This window comes from Aotus nancymaae, unplaced genomic scaffold (genome assembly GCF_030222135.1).
Source record: "Aotus nancymaae isolate 86718 unplaced genomic scaffold, 86718_ANA_hifiasm-v0.15.2.pri h1tg000007l, whole genome shotgun sequence".
In the NCBI taxonomy this organism is placed as follows: Eukaryota; Metazoa; Chordata; class Mammalia; order Primates; family Aotidae; genus Aotus; species Aotus nancymaae.
The window spans coordinates 60,352,434-60,377,425 of record NW_026988418.1 but is presented as its reverse complement, the minus strand read 5'-3'; the positions used below and the strand labels follow the sequence as shown (position 1 = coordinate 60,377,425).

Sequence of the window (24,992 nt, the reverse complement as noted above, 5' to 3'; positions counted from 1 at the left end):
GTTATTTGAACGTTTCTTGGTATTCCATTTTAATGTATCTACTGGTATTTTATCTATACTTCTCTGCATTTATTTTTGTGGCTGTTCTAGGGATTATAACATGTATCCATTACCTTGTCTATATTGAGTTAATGTTGTGCCACTTCATGTTAAATGTTGAAACTTTTTGATGATTTATATCCTTTTCCCACTTTGTCCTTTATGCTAGAGTTGTCATATATTACACTTACATGCATTTACGTTTTGACAAGACAGAGTTACAATTTTTGCTTTGATAGTCATATATTTTTTAAAAATAACTTGAGGAAAAATGATCTTTTATATTTACTCCAATATTTACCAGTTGTGATATTCTTCATTTTTTTCCTGAAGATCCACATTTACCTCTAATACTGTTCTCCTTCAGCCTAAAGAACTTCCTTTAGTATTTCTTGTAGTGCAGTTCTGTTGCTGACAAATTTTCTTAGTTTTTCTTTTTCAATATATTAGTTATTTACTCTTTATTTCTGGAAGGATTTTTTTTTTTTTTTTTTTAGGTATAGGATCATGAGTTGACAGTTTTTTTTCTTTCAGCACCTTGAAGATGATATCTTATTGTCTTTGATCCTCTGTGTTTTCTAATGAGAAACTCAAATACTTTCAAGATTTTCTCCTTAACTTTGATTTTTCAGCAGTATGTAAGTGAAGTTGAATGATTATATTTGAGATTCACTGCACTTCATAAATCTGTAAATTTTTTTTTTTGAGATGGAGTTTCACTCTAATTGCCCAGGCTGGAGTGCAATGGTGTGATCTTGGCTCACCACAACCTCTGCCTCCCTGGGTCAAGTGATTCTTCTGTCTCAGCCTCCCCAGTAGCTGGGATTATAGGCATCCACCACCACGCCCAGCTAATTTCTGTATTTTTAGTAGAGACGGGGTTTCACTGTATTGGCCAGGCTGGTGTTGAACCCCTGATTTCGTGATCTGCCCACCTCGGCTTCCCCAAGTTCTGGGATTACAGGCATGAGCCACCACACCTGGCCCAAATCTGTAAATTTTTAACTTTTTTCAGATATGGGAAGTTTCGGCCACTTAAATATTTTTCTGCCCCATTTTTTCTGTCTTCTCCTTCTAAGATTACAATTATACATTGATTTGATCTTTTCAGATTGTTCCACAGATTCCTGAGGTGCTGTTTATTTTATTCCAATATTTTTTCTCTCTGTTCTTCAGACTATCATTTCTGTTGTTCTGATAGTCAGATTCAATGTCTCTTTCCTTATAATCTCCATTGTGCCCCTATAAGCACCCCATGAATTTTTTATCAGTCCTAAAGTTTCCATGTTATTTTCTATTTCTTTCCTTAGATTTTCTATCTTTTTATTCATTTTAAGAATATTTCCTATACCTGATTGAGTATAATTGAATTAGCTGCATTAAAGTTCTCATCTGTTAAAGTGCTCACATCTTGGTTATACTAAAGTTAGCATATATTTGTTGCCTTTTCCCTTGAGAATGTTAACATTTTACCGGTACTTTGTATGTTGAGTAATTTTGGATTATATTCAGAACATTGTTAAGGTCATTATATTCGTCTGAATAATGTAAATGTTTTTGTTTTATCTATCAGTTAGCTTGCTAGATTCAGAAATAAATTTTATTTCACCTTCTCTGAATGGTGCTTCAAATCTTAGTTTAATTCTCTGAGCCTTTGATGTACTACTTTTGACTTGTATATGAATGTATGCTTCATGGGTTGTTTTTAAATTTGTGTAGTATTCATACATAGAATCAGAAGATTACTTTCGGTGGTTCTTTGCTCTGTATGATTTCTCCTTCATATTCTGGCAGCTGGTCATGGTTCCCAGGGCTCCTTTCCGTTGTTCTACCAGGTTCCTCCAGCAAGAGAGATGGTGGGGTTTCTATTGTAGTTTTAGCTGCCTATACTACACTGTTTAGCAGTGACATTTCACCAGTGGGACAAAGCTACCCAAAACTGACAAACTCACTCCTCTTCCAGCCATTTGTGTTAATTTTTTTTCACTTGTTAAAATCCTTATGTTATATATATGTCTTTCTCTCTCTCTCTCTCGCTCTCCCTCCTTCTTTCTTTCCCTCTCTCTCCCCCACTGTCTACACACACACACACACACACACACACACACACAACATATATATTTATATGTATTTATATATTTTGTCCAGAGTTTATAGTGGTTTTCAGTGCAAGAGTTGATCTCTAGGCATGAGATTATAGTGGCATACTAAAAGCTAAAAGACTGCTTCTATTTTTTGATCTGTCAAATGGAGACACAAACATCTGACTTCCATAGAGTAGTAGAAGGAATGAAAATATATTTTAAGCATCTAGTGAAGGCTAGTCATGTAGATGTCATTCAAAAGCATGAAAGCATGGTTGTTGTTATCAATCTGTCTCCACAGTGCTTGACATAATATAAACCCTTTTCATCTTGCATTTGTTTTGCACAATTGTCTCATTACTGGCTTTCTTGTTTTTAGATTCACCCTACTTAAGCTTTCTTCTGCACTATTGCTAGTGTTATCTTTTAAAATCACAAATATAGAGATGATATTGTTACAGTAAAACTTATGATGATTCTACATTGTCTATAGATAAAATTCAAACTCCTTAACTACAATTAGTAGTCCTTATAGTTAATAATATAGAACCTTTTATTGTGAGACCTTTTATAAAATTGTTGTGATGTCATGATTGGGAAGACAAAGTAAAAAAATGAGTTCATAAATACATGCTATGTTGGATAGCAAAAGGAATGATTTAAAATTAATCATCTGTAACTAAAGAATTAATGATTGTGTTCCAGGGCTCTGTCCATTAAATTGTCTGTCATCATGTTTAGTCTTTGAATTTACTTAATGTTGACTAATTATCTCTTTTTGAAGAATTTTGGCCAAGGGGAAGCTCACAGTTCTTTCTACAGCTCTATTTGGGCGGTTTGATTACTTTGAATATGTGTATGGTTTGGCACTCCTGATTTGTTAATGTTTATAAATAGGGAGAAAAGGAAAAGCTTTTATATGAGAAGGAACAATTTGAGAAGATTGCTGAAGAATTAAAAGAAACAGAACAAGAACTAATTGGTCGTCTCCAAACCAGAGAGGTTTGTTTAAGGAAACATTTTTATTTTAAATATTTTGTTATTATAATATAGATTTATAGATTATTATTAGTTTTGTGAAAGAGTTCTTCACAAAATTCCTTTCAAAAGCATTTATTATTACATTTCATATATTTATGATTGATTTAAAACACATCTAGACAATATTTTATATTATAAAATTATAAAATATATAAATTTTATTTTATAAAATTATAAAATATTATAATGTGAGAAAGATCAACATTTAAAATGTCAACATGATGCATTATGCTATGGTTTATAATAGTTCTATTTCTTGATGTCTTCAGGATTTTTTTTGAGACAGCGTCTCACTAGTGATCAAAGGCACAATCATTGTGCACTATTGTTTTGAACTTCTGGGCCTCCTGGCTCATCCCCTCAAGTTGCTAGGATTGTAGAACCACACCACTATGCCTAGCCAAGTATTTCTTAATTGGTATATTTGAAATTTAGCCTTCATTAAGTTAGGTTCTTAGTTTACAATACTTTTTATAGTGCTCATGTTATAGTTTAAGAATTTGTATTTTAAAGTATGTTTCCAGTCCATGACAGTATTACATCTTGTCTTTTTTTAATAATAGGACCATTTTAGTTTTTTAAGATACTACCTGATTTCATCAATTAATATATTTCTCTTTGATAATATAACATTTTAATTGAAATTAATTACTTGGTAGAGTGATGAGAATATTTTATAATATATAAATATTTTACTGGTTGAACTTTATAGTATCAAGATAGAATTTACTTATATTGAATATGTCATTGTTCGTTGTAGTGATTATTCACTTTAAATCTACTCAAGTTTAAAATATTTGGTATAACCTGCCAAATTTTTGCTAAATGTATGACTTAGTTACACAGTGACTGTACCTTTTAAATCAGAAAATTGGAAAAACACTTGCCATCATTATATATGTTTATTTTGCAGAAAGACGTACATGATTTGGAAACACAGTTAACTGCCATTACCACAAGTGAAGAGTATTATTCAAAACAGGTTACAGATATGAAAACTGAGCTTGAAAATGAGAAGTATGTTTTCCATCTTTCTAAAAATAGTTTACACACTCAATTCCAAAGGTTTCTGGTAATAAATAATAATTTAGTAAATTATATTTAATATTTATTTGAATGGATTTGAAATTGTATTTTATGCTTAAGATCAAAATAATGTGCCAATTTCATTGCTAAGGAATGTACATATCACTGACATAAAAAAAGAGTACACCCCAAAGTTGAGAACCACTTTAGATCATCAATGCGTTACTTTTCTTAGAGGTATTTAGTTCCCTATAAAAATAATCGTTTTCAGTTCTAACTAGTTATTTTGGTTGTTTTGCTAAACTATTTCATAGGTTTTTGTTGATAAAGTATCAAAATACAAATTCATTTCTTACATTGTCTGAATAAAATATTTAATTGGATGACTTTACCTATTTAGTAAGTTTAATTTGGAGAGAAAGTGGAGGAAATTATTATTGTGTTATTACTCAGAGAAAAGTAAATTCAGGTAGCCAGTCTAATGGTGGTGAGCATGATTTTCCCTTTTTGGTGGCATCTCAGTGCAACATTAAATATGAGAAGTAAACAGTTTATGCAGCATCCTCTCCCCTCCTTTTCATCTAATTCTCTATTTCTAGTACCCTTTTAATAGTATTGTTTTAAAGGTCCTAGCTAAAACTTATGTATTAACTAATATATAAAACTTATGTATAAAACTTATATATTAACTAAAAAGAGGTCCTTTTTAATGAATGGACTGATTAGTTATTTGTACTTTAGTGTAAATGTATGTTATCCTTGGTATATTTGCTTTTTAACTTTTCATGGCTTAGTGAAACAATCTCCTCTTTAATGAATTTCCAGTATCATTAAGTAGAAATAGATAATAGATGCTTCTGAAATCACTGTGTAGAACCACATACTCCTCTGGCTTCATTTAAAATTGGTACTGGATGTAACCAATACAGCAATAATTTCTCTTCCAAGGTAGAACATTTGAGACCTTTTAAAAGCAAGTTACGTGTTGTGCACAAAAGTTAAACATAGTTTTATTTTAATGAAAATATTTTAATTAAAAACAGCTCATGCCTCATGTACTACTTTAATCAAGTTATAAGAAGTTTGAAATAACTTCTAAGAGACAGTCTAATGGATAGGAAAAAATTATTGAAGAAAATAATGTTCTCTTCAAAATTTGTGGAAAGTATGAAGGATGAGAGTACAGGGAACATGCAAGGAAATGTATTGTGTGATATTTGAAAATTTACTAAAGAAAAATTTCAAAAATATATAAATTAGAGGTAATAATATAATGATCAACCTATCATGCAGCTTCAGGAATTATAAACAAGTGGTCAATTTTGTTTCATGTTTTTCCCCAAGCCCTTCATCCCTTTCCTCTATCATTATTTTGAATTAAATTCCATATTATGTCATTTCATTTGTAAATATTTTGGTATGACTTTTTTAAAAAAAATAGGCTTAAGAATACTGAATTAACTTCATGCTGCAACAAGCTTTCACTAGAGAACAAAGAGCTTGCACAGGAAATAAGTGATATGATCCTAGAACTCAAGAAACAGCAAGAAGATATTAATGTGAGTAGAAAAAGAAAGTGCTGGTTACTTAGTTTCCTTTAAATTAGGTTAGAATAGATGACCTCTACAGATCCTTTGAACTTTAAAGTCTGATTGCTTTAGAGCTAAAACTTTGTTTTAGAAGAAAAATAAGCATATTGGTCTTATAGGGTGGTAATGGGCAACAGAGACTTCCCTCTGATTAACGTAGAGGCTACTCCTAGAAAAAATTTAATTTTAAGCATCAAGATTTTAAAAAAGTATTTAGTCAATAGGTATTTAAGTCATATAAGATTGTGGAGGATACAATGATAAATAAAATATCACCCTTTCTCTTTAAGAACTTATGACTTAATAAAAATAGTAATTTCTCACATAACTTAAGCAAAATAGTATGTCATATGTGTTGTTAGTGGGACAAAGTGTTATCAGAGTTCGCAGGATCACTTCTACTTTGGATAAAAAGGCTTCAGAGAGAATATAATATTGATTTTGGTCCTTAAAGATAAATTTTGAGTTCAGTAGGTAACAGCGAATGGAAGACATTACTTGAAGTGACAATATGAACAAAGGATACAGACTCTAACACTGGGAACCAAATTAGACATGTTTTGTTAACTGTTATATAGAGATTGTTGGGAGAATAAAGTACGGATTAAAAAGTAGTATGGAACTATACAAGTTGAAAAGCTCATTTTTTTTTTGCTTTATATATAACTAAATAAATTTTATGCTAACAGATAAAGGTCTTAAATAGTAGTTTAAATTTTATTTTTGTTAAAACAAAATAATTTATATAAACAACATTTTTTTTTAGAATAGCAAAAAGCAAGAAGAAAGGATGTTGAAACAGATAGAAAATCTGGAAGAAACAGAAACACAATTAAGGCAAGACTAACAAATTGGCCTTTTTTATCTGGCAAAAGATTTTGATATTTCTTTTCTATTAACTTTTATCATTAATTTAAATTGAACTGATGTTGAATATTGTATAAAGTAAAAATTAGACATAAATCAATGTTGTGGAATCCTACTTAAAAATAAAATTATAATAATGTCTATTTTATACTTAGTGTTAAAAGTTGGTGAGATTAGACAAAGAAATTTTAAAGCATCATAAACTTTCTAATTCTTTAATATTTAATTAAGAAAATATACTAATCACATTTCATAAAATATAGAAGAGAAATTTTGAAAATTACTTCTAATCATATGAAGTATTATAATGGAGTATTTATACCCACTCTATATTTTAAAGCATGTATTTGGTCATTGCTTATAATTATATATATATAATTTTACATGTGGTTTTTCCATTTAATATTATTTTTAACATTATTAATGTTTCTATGTGTTTTCACAGTCATCTAATGCCCATCTACCAGTTATTCAAGTGGATGTAATGACATTATTTTAGCAAATTTTCTTTTGGATATTTAAATTTTTGGTTTTTCATTTTCATAAATAATACTAGTAAACATTTTGGCACATAAATACTTTTTCCTTATTTTGAATTTGATAAAATCAGTGTAGAATATATTAGATCATAGTAATAGTGATTTCAATGGCTTGATGGTTAAATAGTTTCCAATAGGTTGTATCAATTGTAAACCATACAATACAACAAATATTATAGGAAAATGCTGGTCCTAAAATGTTTTAATTAATATTGAGTATTATTAATTTATTCATAATTTAAAAGTTAAGGATAAGTCATTTTTTGCATATTGATTTTTATTTTTTGGGTAAGCTTTTGAAGTTTTCAAGTTTGATTTTAGAATTTCTTTTTAAAATTATCTGCTTATACCTGTTGCCCCCTAATTTTTTGAGGTTATTTGCTTAAGCTTCTAAAAATATATTAATCTTTTGTGTGGCTTATTTATAGCATATATTTTCCTTAACCTGTTGTTTTCCTTTAACTTCAGAGAAATTTTTATTATATGAAAGGTTTTAATTTTGAATTAAACTTGATTGTCTTTTGTGATTTTACCATTTCTTTTCTTTCTTTTTTTTTTTTTTTATTGAGATGGAGTCTTGCTCTGTTGCCCAGGCTGGAGTGCAGTGGTGTGATCTCGGCTCACTGCAATCTCCTCCTCGGGTTCAAGCGATTCTCCTGCCTCAGCCTCCAGAGTAGCTGGGATTACAGGTGCACACCATCATGCCCGGCTAGTTTTTGTACTTTTTTAGTAGAGACGAGGTTTCACTATGTTGGTCAGGTTGTTCTCGAACTCCTGACCTCGTGATCAGCATTTTTGTGGGTACATAGTAGATATATGTATGTATGGGGTATATAAGATACTTTGATACAGGGATACAATGTATAATAATATCAGAGTAAATGGGGTATACATTACCTCAAGCATTTATCCTTTGTGTTACAAACAACCCAATTATAGTCCTTTACTTTTAAAAAAAGTACAAGTAAATTATTAATGATTATAATCACCTTGTGCTCTTAAATACTAGATATGATTCACTTTCTATTTTTTGTACTCATTAACCATCTCCATTTCCCCTTAACCCCACTACTTTTCCCAGCTCCTGGAAACCCCCTTTCTACTGTCTATCTTCATGACTCAATTGCTGTAATTTTAGTTCCTTCAAATATGTGAACAAATAAAGTTTGTCTGTCTCTACCTGGCTTATTTCAGTTAACATAATGATCTCCAGTTTCATCTGTGCTGTTGTAAATAACAAGATCTCATTCTTTATGGCTGAATAGTACTCCATGGTGTATATGCATCACATTTTCATTATCCATTCATCTGCCGATGGACACTTAGTAGCTTTCAAATCTTGGCTATTGTGAACAGTGCAATTAACAGAGTGCATATATCTCTTTGATATATTGATTTCCTTTCTTTGGGGTATATACATAGGAGTGGGATTGCTGGATGATAAGGTAGCTCTATTTTTGAGGAGCCTCCAACCCATTCTCCGTAGTGGTTGTACTAACTTACATTCCCACCAGCAGTGTATGAGGGTTTTCTCCACATCATACCAGCATTTTTTATTGCCTGACTTTTGCATAAAAGCCATTTTAACTGGGGTAAGATGATATCTCATTTTAGTTTTGATTTGCATTTCTCTGATGATTGATGATGTTCAGTACCTTTTCGTATACTTGTTTGCCATTGGTATGTCTTCTTTTGAAAGATGCCCATTTAGATCTTTTGTCCATTTTTTTCCATTGGATTATTAGATTTATTCCCGTAGAGTTGTTTGATGCCCTTACATATTGTGTGTATTAATCCCTTGTCAGATGGATAGTTTACAAATATTTTCTCCCATTCTGTGGGTTGTCTCCTCACTTTGCTGATTTTTTTTTTCTGTGCAGAAGATTTTTACTTGATGTGATCTGATTTGTCTGTTTTTTGCTTTGGTTGTCTGTACTTGTTGGATGTTATTCAAGAAATCTTTGCCCAGTCCAATGTCCTGGAGAGTTCCCTTGATGATTTCTTTTAGTAATTTCATAGCTTGAGAGCTTAGATTGAAGTAATTGATTCATTTTGATTTGATTTTTATATATGGCAAGAGATATGGGTCTAATTTTATTTTTCTGCATATGGATATCCAGCAGATTTCCCAGCACTGTGTATTGAAACTATTCTTTCCCCAATGTATGATCTTGGCACCTTTGTCAAAAATTAGTTCACTGCAGATATATGGATTTGTTTCTCAGTTTTCTGTTCTGTTTTATTGGTTTGTGTTTCTGTTTTTATACTAGTGCCAAGCTGTTTTGGTTACTATAGCTGTGTGGTAGAACTTGAAATCAGGTAATGTGATTCCTCTAGTTTTATTCTTTTTGCCCAGAATATCTTTGGCTATTCTGGGTCTTTTGTGGTTCCATATAAATTTTTGGATTGTTTCTTCTATTTTTGTGAAGAATGTCATTGGTATTTTGATAGAGATTGCATTGAATCTGTAGATTGCTTTGGGTAGTATGGACATTTTAACAATATTGATTGTTCCAATCCATGAACAGGGAATATCATTCTACTTTTGTGTCCTCTTCAATTTCATTCATCAGTATTTTATAGGGTTTGCATTGTAAAGATCTTTCACTTCTTTGGTGGGGTTAATTTCTAGGTGTTTAATTTTATTTATAGCTATTGTAAATGGGAGTACTTTCTTGATTTATTTTTCAGATTGTTCGCTGTTGGCATATAAAAATGCTACTAATTTTTTTTTTCTGAAACTTTCCTGAATTTGCTTATTAGTTCTAATAGTTTTTTGGTGGGATCTTTAGGCTTTTGCCGGTATAAGATTATATCATCTGCAAGCAAGGATAATTTGACTTCTTTTCCAATTTGAATGCCCCTTATTTCTTCCTCTTGTCTAATTGCTCTAGCTAGGACCTACAGTACTATGTTGAATTCAACAGTGGTGAAAGTGGGCATCCTTGTTGTGTTCCAGATCTTAGAGGAAAGGCCTTCAGTGTTTTCTCATTTAGTATGATACTAGCTGTGGGTCAATCATATATGGCTTTTATTATGTTGAGGTATGTTCCTTCTGTACCCAGTTCTTTGAGGGTTTTTATCATGAAGGGATGTTGAATTGTATCAAATGCTTTTCAGCATCAATAGAAATGATCATATGGTTTTTGTCCTATAGCGTGTTGATATGATGTATCACATTGATTGATTTGTATATGTTGAATCATCCTTACATTCATGGAATAAATCTCACTTGGTTCTGATTAATGATCCTTTTACTGTATTGTTGAATTTGGTTTGCTAGTATTTTGTTGATGATTTTTGCATCAGTGTTCATCAGGGATATTGGCTTTTAGTTTCCTTTTTTTAATGTGTCTTTATTTGGCTTTGGTATCATGTTAATACTGGCCTTACAGAGTGAGTTTAGCAGTAATCCCTCCTCCTTTATTTTTTGGAATAGTTTGTGCAGGATAGATATTAACTCTTCTTTAAATGTTTAGCAGGTCCTGGATTTTTCTTTACTGGGAGACTTTTTATTGTAGCTTTGATCTCATTACTTGTTTTTGATCTGTTCACGTTTTAGATTTCTTTATGGTTCAATTTTGTTAGGTTGTATGTGTCTAGATATTTATCCATTTCTTCTAGGGTCTTCTCTTTTTTTTCTTAGTCTATCTTCCTAAAGTTTTGTCAATTTTATCTTTTCAAAAAAACAACTTTTTGTTTTGTTGATCTTTTGTATTGTTTTCTTTAATTTTATTTATTTCTGCCCTGATCTTTATTATTTTTTCTCTTCTACTAATTTGGGTTTGGTTTGCTCTGCTTTCTCTAGTTTTTTAAGATGCATCATTAGGTTGTTTGACTTTTTTAACTTTTTTGATGTAGGCACTTATAAACACACCTCTTAGAACTCCTTTTGCCATATCCCATAGGTTTTGGTGTGTTGTCTATTATCCTTTGTTTCAAGAAATTTTTCAATTTTCTTCTTAATCTCTTTATTGACCCACTAAATATTCAGTAGAATATTTTTAAATTTTCATGTGTTTTTACAGTTTTCAAAATTCTTCTTCTTATTAATTTTCAGTTCAATTTCATTGTAGTCAGAGTAGATACTTGATATGATTTCAAATTTTTTGAATGTTTTAAGACTTGTTTTGTGGCTTAACATATCGTCTGTCTTTAGGAATGTTCCGTGTGCTTAGGAGAAGTATGTTTATTCACAGTGGTCTGATGAAATGTTCTGTAAATATATATTAGGTTCATTTGGTCTAAAGTGCAGATTGCTTGATGTTTCTTTGGATGATCAAAGTCTGCATGATCTGTCCAATGCTGAAAGTGGGGTGTTTAAGTTAGCAGCTGTTATTTTACTGGAACCTCTCTCTCTTTAGCTCTAATAATATTTGTTTTATATATCTGTGTGCTCAAGTGTTGGGTGCATATATCTTTATAATTGTTATGTTCTCTAGCTGAATTCATCTCTTTGTCATTATATAATGACCTTCTTTGTCTCTTTTTGTAGTTTTTGTATTGAAATTTATAACATCTGGCATAAATATAGCCATATAAATATAAATATATAAATATAAATATATATATATATAAAAGAGCTATTTCTGCTCTTTTTAAGTTTCCATTTGCATGGAGTTTCTTTTTCCATTCCTATATTTTCAGTCTGTGTGTATCTTTACAGGTGAAGAGGTGTTTCTTGTTAGGCAACAGCCTGTTGAATCTTGTTTTTTTATCCATTCAGTTGCTCTATGTCTTTTGATTGGAAGGTTTAGTCCATTTACATTCAATGTTATCGATAAATAAGGACTTACTCTAGCCATTTTGTTTTTGTTTTCTGGTTGTTTTGTGGTCTTTCCTTCTTGTTTTCCTTTTAGCAAAGGCATTTTTCTTTAGTGGTATGTTTTAATTTCCTACTTTTTCATTTTTATTTGTTGTGTATTTTTTTTATTTGAGGTTACAATGAGGCTTGCAAATATATTATAACCCATTATTTTAAACTGATGACAAGTTAACTGATTGCATAAGCAAATAAACAAGCAAAGAGAAAATAATAAAAACTCTATACTTTGTTTCCCTGCTTTTAAAATTTTTGTTGTTTTTATTTATATTTTATTATGTTTCTGTCTGGAAAAATTGTTAATAGTTTTCATCAGTTCATCTTTTTGTCTTCCTATTTAAGATGTGAGGCCAAGTGTGGTGGCTTATGCCTATAATCCCAGCACTTTGGGAGGCTGAGGTGGGTGGGTCACCAGAGGTCAGGAGTTCGAGACCAGCCAGGCCAACATGGTGAAACCCTATCTCCACTAAAAATACAAAAATTAGCTGGGCGTGGTGGTGGGTGCCTGTAATCCCAGCTACTCAGGAGCCTGAGGCAGGAGAATCACTTGAACACGGGAGGCAGAGGTTGCAGTGAGCAACAAAAGCGAGACTCTGTCTTAAAAAAAAAGATATGACCAGTTACAGTCCGCAATTACATTGTTATAATACTCTGGTTTTACTGTTACCAGTGAGTTGTATATCTTCAGATGATTTCTTATTGCTCATTAACGTTCTTTTCTTATAGATGGAAGAACTCTCTTTAACATTTCTTATAGGACAGATCTGGTGTTAATGGAATTTCTTAGCTTATGTTTGTCTGAGAAAGTCTTTATTTCTCCTTCATGTTTGAAGGATATTTTCACTGGATATACTATTCTAGGGTATAAGCTTTTTCCTTTAGCACTTTAAATATGACATGACGCTCTCTGGGCCTGTAAGGTTTCCATTGAAAATTCTTCTGCCTGACATACTGTATGTTATTTATTTCTTTTCTCTTGACGCTTTTAGGATTCTTTCTTTGTCCTTGACCTCTGTGAGTTTGATTTTTAAATGCCTTAAGATAGTCTTCTTTGGTTTAAATATACTTGGTATTCTAATAACCTTTTTGTCCTTGAATATTTAGATCATTCTCTAGGTTGGGAAGTTCTCTTTTATTATCCCCTTGAATCAGCTTGCTACCCTCATCTCTGTCTCTACCTCCTTTTTAAGGCCAATGACTCTTAGATTTGCCCTTTTGAGACTGTTTTCTAGATCTTGTAGGCATGTGTACTAAGCATTCTTGTATTGCTATAAAGAAATACCTGAGACTGGGTAATTTCTAAAGAGAAAAGGTTAATTGGCTCATAGTTCTCTAGGTCATACAGAAAGCATGGTGATGGCATCTGCTTATCTTCTTGGAAGGCCTTAGGGAACTTTTACTCATGGTAGAAGGCAAAAGAGGAGCAGGGACTTCACATGGCAAAAGCAGGAGCAAGAGTGGTGGGGAGGACACACTTTTAAACATCCAAATGTTGCAAGAATTCGCTATTGCTGCCATCCTCAAGCCATGAGGGATCCGCCAAACACCTCCCACCAGTCTCCACTTCCAATATTGGGGATTACATTTCAATATGAAATTTGGGTGAGAACAAATATCCAAACTGTATAATTGCACCTCTCCTACTCACATCTCATATACTTTTCACATTCCTAAATACAATCATGCCTTCCAAATAGTTCCCCAGAGTCATAACTCATTCCACCATTACTCAAAAGTCCAAAGGCCAAAGTCTCATCTGAGAGAAGGCAAGTCCCTTCCACCTGTAAAATCAAAACAAGTTAATTACTTGCAAGATACAATGGGCATACAGGTATTGAATAAATACTCCTATTCCAAAATGGAGAAGTCAACCAGAAGAATTGAGCTGAGGCTCCATGCAAATCTGAAACTCAGCCGGGCAGTCATTAAATCTTAAAGCTCCAAAATAATCTCCTTTGACTTCATATGCGACATACAGGGAACACTGCCACAAAGGGTGGGCTCTTCTGGCCTTGGACAGCTCTGCCCCTGTTGCTTTGTATTTTGATATTTAGTTTATCTTTCTCTTTTTTAAAACTATAAAAACATTTTAAGCCATCAATTTACTTCTGAACACAATGATGAACTTATAACATAGTGTTTGATATGTAATGTTTCCATGTTCATTATTTTCTAAATAACTTGTTTTTATATTTTAAGTTTCCATTTAATCCATTAGTTGTTTAGATGACTTCCACATATTTGGGGACTCTTGTTTGTACTTATATTCTGAAGTATTCAGTTTTGGTTTTTACATTGGTTAAATAATGTGGTCTTTGAAACTTCCTTTTTTTGAGTTATTTGAGATCTTTATATTAATAATTTTTATTATAATGTCACTCTTCCATTTTCTCTTAGAAACGAACTGGAATATGTGAGAAAAGAGCTAAAACAGAAAAGAGATGAAGTTAAATGTAAATTGGACAAGAGTGAAGAAAATGTATGTTATATTTAATAATAAATTTTATCACCAAATTTCAAATCATAAAAGCAACACCATTGTCTAAAATAAAAAAAGGGACGTATACTGTTGTACAAATAATAGTGATCTAGAGACTGTCATCAGCCATCAACCTTAAATATCTAAGAAAAGTTGGATTATTTTACTATTAATACGTGATCTATATCTAGAAGAAATAGTGGCATAATTCTGATTTTCTATTAATATATGCACGATATTTAATGTAGACTTACATTTTTAGGCTAAATAAAAGCTCATACTTTAGTAATATAAAATATATGGATAACATTGTTTAATAAGTTTGTGTCATGCTTTGGTGAGTATAACAAATTAAGATAATAAGGTTCTTAGGGAAGAATGTCATGAAAATGGAATAGTACAAGGTATGTGACATGATTATAGTATATATTATACAGAATGGAAGAAAATTGTGCCAAAGTAGAAAGCTCAATCTAGATTATGAGATCTTTGATTGTGTTTTTTTTCATTCGTTCAACAAATATTATTGACCACCTACTATGTGCCAGATGCTGTTATGGGTGTTACATTTGGATTTCATTTATTTGGGACATAGTAGTGATCTAAGTAAAGCTTTTTAATAGGGAGGTGACACCTTTTCATATTTGAGAATGAAATGGGGAGAGATGAAAGGCATCGAAATTAGTTGGAAGGCTATTAAAAGTAGTCCTGAAAGTTCTAAAAAAATATTGGTGAGAACTCTGGCCTAGTTTAGTTCATATTTAATCCTGAGCCAATCATTGTAGCTAGGAGACAGAGTAACCTGGCTAAGCCTGAGCTGCATGTCCATTCATAGAGATAGAGTTTAGCCCCTATCAAATATCATGACCTAAGCAGAACTACTGTGGATTTTATAGTAGAGTAGTTCTTGTAGGAAAGGGTGCTGGCCAGACCAAAACAGAGGCCCCCTATTTGGATACTATTAGAGTCTGTAGAAAGAACATGTAATCCAAACTTGAGTTAGGTAGGGCATGCTTCCTGAAAGAAGTCACATTCAATGTGAAGCCTTAGATTAATAGGAATTAGTGGAGGGCAGGTGGTGGACACAAGTATAGCAGGGAGGATAATATTCTAAGTTAAAAATATATAAACATTATATGGGTAAGTCTGAAAGTATCAGAGCATGGCATATTTAAGTAACTACAAAAAGTTCATTGTGACTGAAAGATGGAGTGTAAGGTAATGGTGGTAGTGGGCAGAGTGAGGAAAGATGAGGGTAGGGAGAGGTAAGCATGAAGAGATGAAGGTGGGGACAGATGAGGGTGGATCATTTAAAGCCACATAAGCTATATTTAGGAGTTTGAGGTCATTGAAGAATTTTGACATGAGGATTGTTAAAATTATATTTACACTTTTGAGAGCTGTAAAACTATTGGAATAGTTCAAGGATGAGATGAGCTAATATTTTAAAGGGCTTACAATAGACCAGGTGCATTCTAGGTTCTTTCTTGTTATCTTGCTTAACTGGAAGTCATTATTGCTCTTATTTTATGAATTGGGAAATCAGACCTCCAAAGGATAAAAACCTTCAAAAGGTTACGTGACTAAGAAGTAGTAGAGCTGGTCCACTGCATTCTTTACACTATAACATATTTTCCTCCCTGAAAAGCTATTTTTCTTTTAGGTCATGTTTATTAGTTAAATATAACCTGAAAAAATGAACTTAATCTACTAAATACTTGGTATGTAATTCACTACTTAAAAATTTGTATTAGAAGCCATTGCCGATCATTAAGCCTGTTATTTGTCATGGAGAAAAAACATGAATTTAATTTTTAACATAAAATAAAATTCTCTCTTAAGAATTTAAAACATAATTTATTTTGCCAATATACAAAATATTAGTGATGATTTAAGGAAAAAAATGAAATGCATGACAAATTTTTAGCATATTTCAGTTTTCCATATTTGGATTTCAACTTACTTGTTGAAACAGTTTCCCAGAAAGAATCCAGGTTGTAAATATTTCCAGATATTTTGTATGATATTGAATTTCATTATACTTTTTTTTCCCCAATCTGTTACCTTAATTCAGACATTTGTTATTTTATATACATTTTACCTATCTGAGCCTTAGTTTCCTCATCTCTCAAATGGAGATAATGCCTATCCTTTTCTGATTGTTGCAAAGTTCAGAATTAACAAATGTTTGTTAAAGCTATATATAATAGATTATAAACGTTTATATACAAGACAATTAAAAAAATTCAAGATAAACTGGGAAAGCTGATAAAACATTGAAAAGATAAGAATGATGAATGTTGACATATAAGCAGTTACATGAAAATGATTTTTTTAACTGAGAAAAATTATACTTATTTATGGTATACAAAGTGATGTTTTGATATATGTATACATTGTGAAATGATTAAATCATGCTAGTTAACATATTCATAATTTCACATACAAAGATAATTTTTTTTTAAAAAAAGGGATACTGAGGCTGAGTATCGTGGCTTACACTTGTAATCCCAGCACTTTGGGAGGCTGATGTGGGAGGATCACTTGAGCCCAGGAGTTGGGGGTTGCAGTGAGCTATGATTGCATTTGTATTTAGATGATCTTTATTAAAATTTGTGATTATAGTATAATTTTTATATTAATGGAATTACCATGATTTTGAAGTGGCCTTTATTAGTATCTTATGCAATATTTTTATTAGTCTGAAATTGCCTGTTTTGACTGGAATACTGAATAAAATAGTTGTAATTTCTCATAATTTTTTTTTAGCATAACAATTTAAGGAAACAAGTTGAAAATAAAAATAAACGTATTGAAGAACTTCAGCAGGAGGTATGTATTTTTTATAAATATTCTCAAAATCAAACTGATACTTTCACCACAGTTTTAGAGAATAATGCTTTCCCTTCCTTTAGTAATTTAAGTCAAAGTCAGTGGGAAGGTAGGTTTGAATAACTTTAGTACTAAATATATTTATTTTTACTTTTAACAGAATAAGGCCTTGAAAAAAAAAGTTACAGCAGAAAGCAAGCAACTGAATGTTTATGAGATAAAGGTATTTGGCATCTTTATTTTTGTTTTTTTAAATACTAATAGATAGATGAGAATTTAGAAATTTTATGCCACTTATTTATACTGTAACAGTATAAAATGAAAATTGGATTCAAGCAGCCTAAGAATATATGTGCATGCATGAGCTGTTTGTGTGTGGTCATATTCCCTAAGTCTAGGTGTGATTATCCTGCTGCAAAAGGGGATTGAGAACCATTTACTTGTATAAAACAAATTAAAGCTTTACAATGTAAGCTCCTGATATTAAAGCCATATTTTGTAATCTTATTCATAAGTCTTTGAACAATGACTGACAGTAAGTATTCAATAAATAGTTTTTGAATTATAAATGGAAAACAGCAGTTCTCATTGTATTAAGTATGTGCTTTTTGGGAGGAAACATAAAAATCTTATACTTTCCTTTAATAGTATTTGAAATTAAAAATATGTAAATGTGATTAAAAAGTAAGTCAAGTAAGGATTTTCATAAACTGTTGATATTCTATATAAACGTAGCAGATACATATATCTTATAATTCAGCTCTTCTACTTCTAGGTAAAGTCAGGAGAAAGGTACAAAAATATTCATAGCAGTATTATTTGTGTTAGCCCCAAACAGAAGACAACACAAAGGTCAATTAGTAGTATAAAAATCAGTCAATAAAAAATAACACAAAATAACCCAGATGTTGGAATTAGCAGATAAGGTCTTTTATGCAGCTATTATAAACATGTTCAAAGACAGAAAGGAAACTATGGTCATAATGAAAGATCAGTTGGGGAATCTCAGTGAAGAAATGGAAACTGAAAATAATCAAATGGATGTTCTAAAACTGAAAAATAAATGTCCTTAAAAAACAAAACCAAAACCAATTGATCCTAATAGTAGATTGAAGACAAATGAATCAAGTGTCAGTAAACTGGAAGCTGGGTAAGTAGAAAGTATCTAGTCAGAAGTACACAGAAGATTTTTTAAAAGAAAGGAATAGTGCCTCAGTGGCCTGTAGAACAATAGCAAGTGTTTTTAAGAGTGTAATTGGAGTCCCCAAATAAGAAGAGAGAGAGAATAGGGCAAATACAATTTTTATTTTTGAGACAGACTCTCACTCTGTCATCCAGGCTGGAGTGCAGTGGAGTGATCACAACGCACTGCAGCCTCAACCTCCTACCTCAACCTCCTGAGTAGCTGGGACTACAGGTATATGCCACCACATCCAGCTAATTTTTGTATTTTTGATAGGGATGGGGGAGTTTTTCCATGTTTCCCAGGCTGATCTTGAACTCCTGGGTTCAAGTAATCCACCTGCCTCAGCCTCCCCAATTGCTAGGATTACAGGTGTAAGTGACTGTGCCTGACCTGGGTGAATAAAATTAATTGAGGAACTTCTCAAAAATTTCCCACATTTAATATAAAACAAACTCACAGATTCATGGCCCTCAGCAAATCCAAAGCAAGATATACACAAAACCATATGTAAGCAGTCATATCTTAGTCAAAGTGCTAAAACCAAAGATAAAAAGAAGCTTTTAAAAGCAGACAGGAAAAAATGTCACATTGCACAACAATGATACAGATGATGGTTGACCTTGTATCAGGACACTGAAGGCCAGATGACCAAGGAATGACATTTATAAAATGCTAATAAAAATCAACCATCAACCCAGAATTCTGTATGCAGCAAAAAATCTTTATAAAAAATGAAGATAACATGACATCAAAAGCTGTACCCTAAGCAATACTAAAGGAATTTCTCCAAGCTGAAGGAAAATGTCATTAGATGGAAATTTGGATCAGTAGAAGAAATGAGAAGCACTGGAAATGGTAAATATTGAGATGAATTTAAAAGGCGATATATTTTTCTTTTATTTTAAAAGGGTATATACGGCTGCTTAAAGGAAAAAAAATTGCTATTATAGAGTTTATAATCTATGTGACTGCCATAACACAAAGGACAGGGGAGTAAAAATAACTATTTTGCTGTAACGTTTTTATAGTACATATGAAACGGTACATTATTAACTCTTAAGTAGAGTTTGATAGGTTAGTGATACATACTGTCCTCCTTAGAGCAACCACTACAAAATAATGCTGTCTTAGTTTAGGTTTTTATAACCAAGTACCATAGACTGGGTGGTGTATAAACAATAAACATTTTTTTCTTATAGTACTGGAGACTGGAAGTCAAAAATCAAGGCACTGGCAGATTTAGTGTCTGGCTCCTGGTTCATAAACAGCCATCTTCTCGTTATGTTCTCAGATGGCAGAAGAGGCCAGAGAGCTCTCTGGGATTCTTTTTTAACAAGGACACTAATCCCGTTAATGAAGGCTCCACCCTTATGGTCTAATCACTTCCCACAGGCCCTAGTATACTATCATACTGAGGGTAGGATTTCAACATATGAATTTTGGGGGAATATTCAGTCCATGACAATAGCAAAAAAGCCAATAGAGGAATTGAAATGAATAGAATATGAAAAAAGTTTGATAAACTCCTAAGGAAGTGCAGAGAAGTAAAAAACATATGAATAGAAGACAAATAGCATAATGATCTTAACTCAACCATATCACTAAATTACTTTAAATGTCAATGGACAAATGTTTTAATAAAAAGGCAGAAATGATCATTCTGGATAAAAAATCAATGGCAAACCATATGCTGCTATTAGAGATGCACTATATTTAATATAAAGACACAAAGATATTTAAAGGAAAAAGATAAAAGAAAGAATTACTATCATGCCAATAGTAAGCATAAGAAAGTAGAGTGACAATTTTAATAAGAAGACAATTTCAATAACACAAATATAAGACAAGTAATATTATTAAAGATCAATAGGGGCATTTTATAATGGTAAAGGTGTCAATTCATTAAAAAGATATAACAATTAAATATATCTTTGTACATAATAATAGAGCTTCAAAATAAATGACGTAAAACCATAATAATATAAGCAATAAAAAATGCCATACTCATAATACTCCCCTTTCAACAACTGATGCAACAACTAGTAAAACATCTGGAAGGATATAGAAAATCTGAACATCACTCTTAACTATTTGATTTAATTGATATTTATAGCGCACTCTACCTGCAACTATAAATGCTATTGAAATTCATGTAGAATGCTTACCAAAATAGACTGTATGCTAAGCCATAAACAAGTCTCCATACATTTCGAAAGACTGAAGTCTCACAGAACATGTTCTCTCATATGTTTGTCAGCCGGGCGAGGTGGCTCACACCTGTAATCCCAGCACTTTGGGAGGCTGAGATGGGTGGATCATGAGGTCAGGAGATCGAGACCATCCTGGCCAACTTGGTGAAATCCCATCTCTACTAAAAATACAAAAATTAGCTGGGAGTGGTGGCACGCACCTGTAGTCCCAGCTATTCAGGAGACTGAGGCAGCAGAATTGCTTGAACCCAGGAGGCAGAGGTTGCAGCGAGCCAAGATTGTGCCACTGCATGCTAGCCTGGTGACGGAGCAAGACTCTGTCTCCGGAAAAAAAAAAAACTAATTTGTCAAAGCTTATTAAACTTTACACTTAAAGCCATGCAATTTATTACATGTATATTATGTCTCATTAAAGTTGAACTCACCAATGAAAGCTACTGGGCCTAGAGTTCTCTTTATGCAAAGGCTTTTAGTTTCTGAAACAATTTAATCATAGTTACAGTATAGCTTAGTTATTCTATTTCTTCAATTTGATAAATAATATTTTTTGGATTTCATCCAGTTCATCTATATTTTCTACAGTTTCTGAATTGTCTGTAGCATTTACTGTTAAAAACAGTAACATCCTGTTTTTAATCTGATGTTGGTTATTTGTTCCTTCTGTTTTTTCTTTATCACTGTTACCAGGAGTTTGTCGATTTGGGAAGTTATTTTCTTTTTTTGAGATGGAGTTTGGCTCTGTCACCCATGCTGGAGTGCAGTGGCCATAATCTTGGCTCACTGCAACCTCTACCTCCTGGTTTCAACCGATTTCTCCTGCCTCAGCCTCCTGAGTAGCTGGGATTACAGGCATGTGCTGCCATGCCTGGCTAATTTTTGTATCTTTAGTACAGAGGGGGTTTCACTATGTTGGCCAGACTGGTCTCAAACTCCTGGCCTCAAGTGATCCACCCACATTGGTCTCTGAAAGTGCTGGGGTTACAGGTGTGGGCCACCGTGCCTGGCCCCTTTTTTTTTAATTGCATTTTAGGTTTTGGGGTATATGTGAAGAACATGCAAGATTGTTGCATAGGTACACACATGGCAGCATGATTTGCTGCCTTCCTCCCCTTCACCTATATCTGGCATTTCTCCCCATGCTCTCTTTCCCCAACTCCCCACCCCCAACTGTCCCTCCCCTATTTCCCCGCAACAGACCCCAGTGTGTGATGCTCCCCTCCCTGTGTCCATGTGTTCTCATTGTTCAACACCCGCCTATGAGTGAGAACATGTGGTGGTTGATTTTCTGTTCTTGTGTCAGTTTGCTGAGAATGATGGTTTCCAGGTTCATCCATGTCCCTACGAAGGACACGAACTCATCGTTTTTGATAGCTGCATAATATTTCATGGTGTATATGTGCCACATTTTCCCTGTCCAGTCTATCATCAATGGGCATTTAGGTTGGTTCCAGGTCTTTGCTATTGTAAACAGTGCCACTATGAACATTCATGTGCATGTGTCCTTATAATAGAATGATTTATAATCCTTTGGATATATACCCAGTAATGGGATTGCTGGGTCAAATGGAATTTCTATTTTAGGTCCTTGAGGAATCGCCACACTGTCTTCCACAATGGTTGAACTAATTTACACTCCCAAATTCTTAGATCATTAATTTTGAGTCTTTCTAAGTACACATTTTCAGGCTATAAATTTCCCACTGAGTATGCTGTCGTATAGGTTTTGATATATAGTAAATTAGCATCGTTTGGCCCAATGCCCTCCTGTATTTTTTAATTTCTAAATTTAAGGGACATGTTGTGTTTTTGTTACTGATTTCTAGCATAATTAAATTGTTATTAGAGAACACACTCTGGTGTGACTTTAGTACTTTGAAATTTATTGGTATTTGCCTGATGGTTCAATATATGAGGTCACTTTTTATAAATGTGCCTTACATACCTGAAAATAGTGTATATTATATAAATAATGTTGGGTGAAGTGTTCCATTATGTAAAGATTACCAGTTATATTCTTTATATTTGTGTATCTTTTTTGATTTGTGTATCTCTGCTTAGTTTTTATGTTTTATTAAATAGTTGACTGAGATAGTTGTGTTTAAAAATTTTACACAATGATTGTGGATTTCTGTTCTCTTACTTGCAGTTCTGTTAACTTGTTTTTATTTCAAGGCCACATAATTGGGTGTACATTATTTAGAATATGTATGCCTTTTTATTACATATGATAGAACTTTATAGGTATAGTTGTTCCCTTGGTTTATACATGGAGGATTGCTTCCAGAACCCCCCATGAATACCAAAATCTGTGCGTACTCGTATCCCCTAGTCAGCCCTGTGGGATCTGTGCAAATAAAAAGTTGGTTCTCCATATATGTAGGTTTCATGTCCTGTGGATACTGTATATTTTCCATTTAAATTTGGTTGAAAAAAATCCACATATAAGTGGATGCAGTTCAAATCCATGTTGTTCAAAGGTCAACTGTATAGTTAATATATATTTTATATATTTACATATAATAGAAATTGTTGTTAAAATAACTCCTTTATCTCTAGTAGTACTTCTTGTCTTAGAGCAAGATTTTATGTTATTTTAATAACTATACCATTTTTATTCTGTTTTGTGTTTGCTTATTATAGCTTTTAAATCTGTTTACTCTTATCCTTTATGTATCTTTATGTTTTAAATGTCTCATAAATAGCATGTAGCCAGAGTTTATAATTTTATGCACTCTGACAATCTTTGTCTCTTACTGGCATATTTGGCCTTAGACTACATTATCTCCTTTATCTCTTATATCTTATATGTTAGTATACTATTATAGTTGTCATGTACTTTGATGATTTTTTTCCCTAGGGGTTTTGTATTGTCCAAGAAGAAAGAAAAAATAGAGTGAATTGGGGATAAGCAGTAATTACAGGCTGAACATTTCTAATCTGAAAATCCAAAATCTAAAATGCTCCCAAATCTAAAGCTTTATAGCACAGACATAATGCCACAAGTGGAGAATTCCATGCATAAGTACTTAACACATACTTTTTCATGTACAAAATTACTAAAATATTGTATTAAATTACCTTCAGGCTATGTGTATAAGGTATATACAAAATATAAATGAGTTTTGTGTTTAGACATAGGTCCCATCCTTGGGATATCTCATTAGGTATATGTAAATATTCCCAAATCTGAAAACATCTGAAATCTAAAACATTTTTGGCCTCAAGCATTCATATCATTTGTATATATAAATGATATCTAAACAACCTCTAATGAGAATATTTAGAATTGATGAAAGACATGAATTCACAGATATAGAAAGAGAAATTTATGCCAGGCAAGAAAAATTAAAAGAAATCTACATCTAGACTTAGTATATTTCAAGAATATTGGGCACATAGAAGTATTAAAAGTAGGAGGAGAGAAATGGAAGCTCACCAGTGAAGGAATAACAGATTGGCCTTGGACATCTCAACAAACAACGATAGAAGTCAGAAAACAATGGGAAATTATTTTCATGGACTGAGAAGTTTACTGTCAACATTGAATTTGAATTTTGTCTACAACATACCTATCTTTTAAGACTGTTGGAGAAATAAGGATACTTTTATATTAGAAAATGAGGAAAACATACTTTTCAAGAACTCTTGGTCTATTTAACAAAAATTATCATATAGGCCAAGAATAAGTAAAGCAATTTTTAAGAACAAAGTAGGAAAATATGCCCTACCAGATATAAAGATTAATTGCATAGCTAAGGTAATTAAGACAGAATAATATTTGCACAGAAGTTGTCAAATCAGTTAAATAAAAGAGAAGCCTAGAAAAAGATCCAGGTATATGGTAACTAGACACAATACAGAGTGATATTGCAGATATGTAGTGCTAGAACATTTGACTATCCATATGTAAAAATATGAAAGTCTACCTCTACACTGCATACAAACACAAATTCCTTAAGGATATAGGTGTGAAGGGCCGGGCTTCAGAATATTTGAAGAAGATATGGGAAAGTATTTTTGTGGCCTGGTGGTGAAAATTTTCCTAAATAAGATTAAAAAAAAAAACCATATTTGAAAATATTGATAAATTGTTATATACTATAATAATTTCTGGTTACTTGGAAAGGAAAGCAACAAACCTGAAAGTTGGAGGAATATCTTCACTTTACATATATGATGAAAAAAAGATTAGAACCCATTAAATGTAATTAAGAAGAAAATGAAGCACCAAGTAGATAAATGAGTAAAATATATGAACAGGATGGTCACAGAACAGAA

The 24,992-nt window shown here is 32.3% G+C and overlaps 1 protein-coding gene across 2 annotated transcripts in view; it reads left to right on the top strand.

The window, feature by feature from the left end:
• SYCP1 (synaptonemal complex protein 1) overlaps window positions 1–24,992 on the top strand; it is a 110,664-nt gene that overhangs the window by 48,599 nt on the left and 37,073 nt on the right. For both annotated transcript variants that reach the window (XM_064371881.1, XM_064371878.1), the window contains exons 16-22: window positions 3,021–3,125; window positions 4,078–4,181; window positions 5,632–5,749; window positions 6,546–6,616; window positions 14,405–14,486; window positions 17,256–17,318; window positions 17,479–17,541. In XM_064371881.1, the coding sequence (XP_064227951.1) occupies window positions 3,021–3,125; window positions 4,078–4,181; window positions 5,632–5,749; window positions 6,546–6,616; window positions 14,405–14,486; window positions 17,256–17,318; window positions 17,479–17,541 (606 nt within the window). The remainder of the gene's footprint in view (window positions 1–3,020; window positions 3,126–4,077; window positions 4,182–5,631; window positions 5,750–6,545; window positions 6,617–14,404; window positions 14,487–17,255; window positions 17,319–17,478; window positions 17,542–24,992) is intronic.